We start from the raw sequence: 3,410 nt of genomic DNA, 5'->3' as shown, positions 1-3,410 counted from the left end.
GGAATTCAGTCCAGCCATGTGAAGTTTGAGATACATCTAAACATCTGTGATGATTAATTTTATGTGTCCACTTACAGGATGTTTTTGAATAAGATTAACATTTAGTGAATTTTGAGTGAAGCAAATTGCCCTCCATAATGGGGATAAGCCTCGTTCCATCAATTGAAGTCTCAAATAGAACAACAGCTGGCCTCCCCAAGCACTAGGGAACTCTCCAGAAGACTAGCTGCAGACCTCACCAGCACCGTCAGCTCTCCTGGAGCTCCAACCTGCCAGCCCCCACTGCAATTTTTGGACTTTTCAGCCTCCACAAAGGTGAGCTGATTCCTATCTATCCATCTATCTATCTATCTTCTTCTTCTTTTTTTTTTTTTTTTTTAATTTATCTCTCCTAATGGTTCTTTTTTCTCTGGAGAAACCTAACACAACAACCAACTGGAAACAGTGAGAAGCAGCTGGACACATAAATCTGGAGTTCAGGGGTGAGGTCTACATACATAAATATATAAGTCATCAATAATTAAATGGTAAGAGATGAGACCAGAGGATAAGGAGAGATAGAGAAGAGACGTACATGGTCCCAGGTCTCACTCTTGTGCAACTCCATTGTTTAGAAATTGGGAATATGAGAAGGAACCAGAAAAAGACTGAAAGGAACAGACAGTGAGGTAGGGTGAGAATGAAGAGTGAGTGTATTCCCAGAAGACAAGTAAAATAAAGTGTTAAAAGGAGGGACTGACCGATTAGCTGTTAAATGCTACTGACAGAATGTGAAAAAGGAGACATTGTCAATATGAGTTTGCTAAGTTTAATTAGCAAATATATTAAGTATACAAAGGAGACCCCTGCCATGATGATCAAATCTACAAGTCAGCGGAAACTATCACTAAAGTCTCCCAGTGACTCTAATCTTCCTACCAAAGAAACCCAGTGTTCCAATGTCTCTAGCTCTTACGCTATTCCCACAATACACTTTCATGATTTCTAGACCTCCACTGTTGCTCTGCCAATTATTACCTAGATGACGAGAGCTGGGAATTCTAACCTGTCTTTTTAAACATACTTTTGACTTACTAATACTTTTATTGCAACATATATGCATACATTTATTCAACAAAATTTAGTGCCTACCGTATGCTTCACACGGTGGTAGCCACTGGAGATGTGGTGAGAGAAAGTCTTGACTTTCAAGGAGTACTCTCATGGAGGAGACCAAAGCAATTACTAACCACTATGAGAAGTGCAGGAGATACTCTGGGAAAACAAAGGGGGCGGGGCATCTACCTAGGGGAAAGTGGGAGACCATTGAAAGATATTAACTAAGGGAGTAACATGATAACAATGCCAGGGGACGGGAGAGGAGGAAGAAAGGGGGCGGGAAAATGCTGTCGTGGTGGTAAGGATGGTAAAAATGGTGGAGGTTTGCAACAAGGCAGTGGAGCTGGGGAAGGAGAGAGAAGAGAGTCGCCCAGAAGGTAGAGTCAACGGACACAGTGACAGATGGGGGGTAGGGGATCAGGGAGAAACAGAAGTCTGGTCTAGTTGACCCGGTAGTCACTGACACCATACACATAATAGGTTTGGGGGACCAAGAAGGGAGGGGATGATGACTTTGGTTTGTGACTCTGCTGAGTTTGAGGTATAAGTATCTAGATGAAAATGTTCAATAGTCAATTGGATGCAGGTCTGAGACTCTAGAAAGGAGGTAGTTTAGATATAAACGTTTGGAATTAATCAGACTATAGACAGGTCGATTCTGATTGCACAGGAGTGTGTATAGACTGAGAAAAGAGGGGGCAGAGGACAGAACTTTGAAAAATTCCAATATTGAAGCCATGGCTAGAGAACCAGAAAGATGCCATGAACAAGTGGGCAGAGACAGGAAGCAAAGGCAAGAAAAAAGCAGTATCAACACCATTATGAGAAAGAAGTTTCTTAAAGAGAAAGAAGTCAGTGGTTCCCATGCCACCGAGAGGTCAAGATAAGAATGGAAATTTATTCCTGGGCTTTACATGAAGAGAATAATCTCACCAAAAATCTCCTAACAAATTAGTAATTTAAAGTTCCTGGCATGTATTTATTCCTATAACCGAATAACCATACTCCTTTTATTTATGATGTGTTTTTTGTTGTTGTTGTTTAAAAATTGTCCCATAAGCAAACCTATAATTATTTCAAAGTAAAAAGTTTTTGTTTTTGTTTTTAAGTAATCCTACAATAACAGTCCTTTTAAACAGATCCGGAAATGTTTATTTATTTATTTTTTTCCAGGAAGCCTCAAATGACCTAGAGCAGGGCTCAGAAACTTAAATATTCACAGGGGCCAGGCAAGTAAAATGAATGGGTAAAGAAATCCGAGTGTAGGAAAAACAGAAACAAAAACCCGGAGAACACAGGTCCTTTCTAAAAGGAACAGCCACAACCAATTCCCACTACAAAGACATATGGCTGGTCTTGACAGGTGACCTGGTATTTCAAGAAAAGGCAGAGATCTGAATTTTTAAATACGAAGTCTTCCGATTTTAAAACGTAGCAGATTTATTTAAATGTTTTTCAAAATACTTTGTGAACTTAATATTTCAGTAGGTCTCAGATGGCTCATGGACTATCAGTTTTTGACCTTTGCCCTAAAGTATGTGCAATATAGCATTTTAATCTTATACCTTGAGGGAAATTAAGTGACAAATAATAAAGGCTCATGAGCAGTAATAAAGCCAGATCTAGACTCTAGTCTTTCCTGTTCTTAAACTAGTATTTCCTTCTCTGCGATTCTACAGCTTTTTATCTAACAAAGGAAATATACACCCAGGTTAGTCAGACATTCAAGTTAATAATCACAACATGCTGTAATAAATTCAGGAAAGATGGCATAACCTTAATTAATCCAGATGCTCTGGCTCTTCTGAAATGTTTTTAGGACATAATTGTAAGTGATCTTTAAACAAAATTATAATTTAGCTAAACAAATAAATGTAAAGTTTAAAAAAATAACATGTAGATCTTTTTAATTTCTAGAGAAAATTTAAAATATTGCAGGGCTGGTAGAAAACTGGACTTCGATTCTTAAGACTTTGTTTAGTTATACTACAGACTACACTCATCCATTCATTCAACATATACTATGAACCCAGTTTCCTGTTAAGTAAAGGCAGATTCGCTAGCTCTCAGAAGTGTGAGGATATACATTCGAATTATTTCAATGAATGAAACATGGAGGTAAGTGCTACAGTAGCACAGGAGGTTGGAGCTAGCACAGCTAATTATGTTCTTTGATGTTAACAGCCCTCTGGAGGAGGTGTTATGAGGCTGATTTTGCGAGTACCTGATAAGTCTGCCATAGAGCCAGAAGGCACGTGTTCTGATTGCAGTTCCACCTAAGAGTCTGTGAACAGAAAAGGAATCGTTTTTCT

General features: G+C 38.8%; 1 protein-coding gene across 1 annotated transcript in view; it reads right to left on the bottom strand.

Annotated features, from left to right (window-relative positions):
• CDNF (cerebral dopamine neurotrophic factor) overlaps positions 1-3,395 on the bottom strand; it is a 20,376-nt gene extending 16,981 nt beyond the window's left edge. The window contains exon 1 of the mRNA XM_023530317.1: positions 3,323-3,395. Coding sequence (XP_023386085.1) covers positions 3,323-3,338 — 16 coding nt within the window. The 5' untranslated portion in view covers positions 3,339-3,395. The remainder of the gene's footprint in view (positions 1-3,322) is intronic.
• Between the last annotated feature and the right edge of the window lie 15 nt (positions 3,396-3,410).

Source organism: Pteropus vampyrus, unplaced genomic scaffold (genome assembly GCF_000151845.1).
Source record: "Pteropus vampyrus isolate Shadow unplaced genomic scaffold, Pvam_2.0 Scaffold49, whole genome shotgun sequence".
Taxonomy (NCBI): Eukaryota; Metazoa; Chordata; class Mammalia; order Chiroptera; family Pteropodidae; genus Pteropus; species Pteropus vampyrus.
Note: the sequence above shows the minus strand (reverse complement) of the source record. Positions and strands in the feature narration are given on the sequence as shown.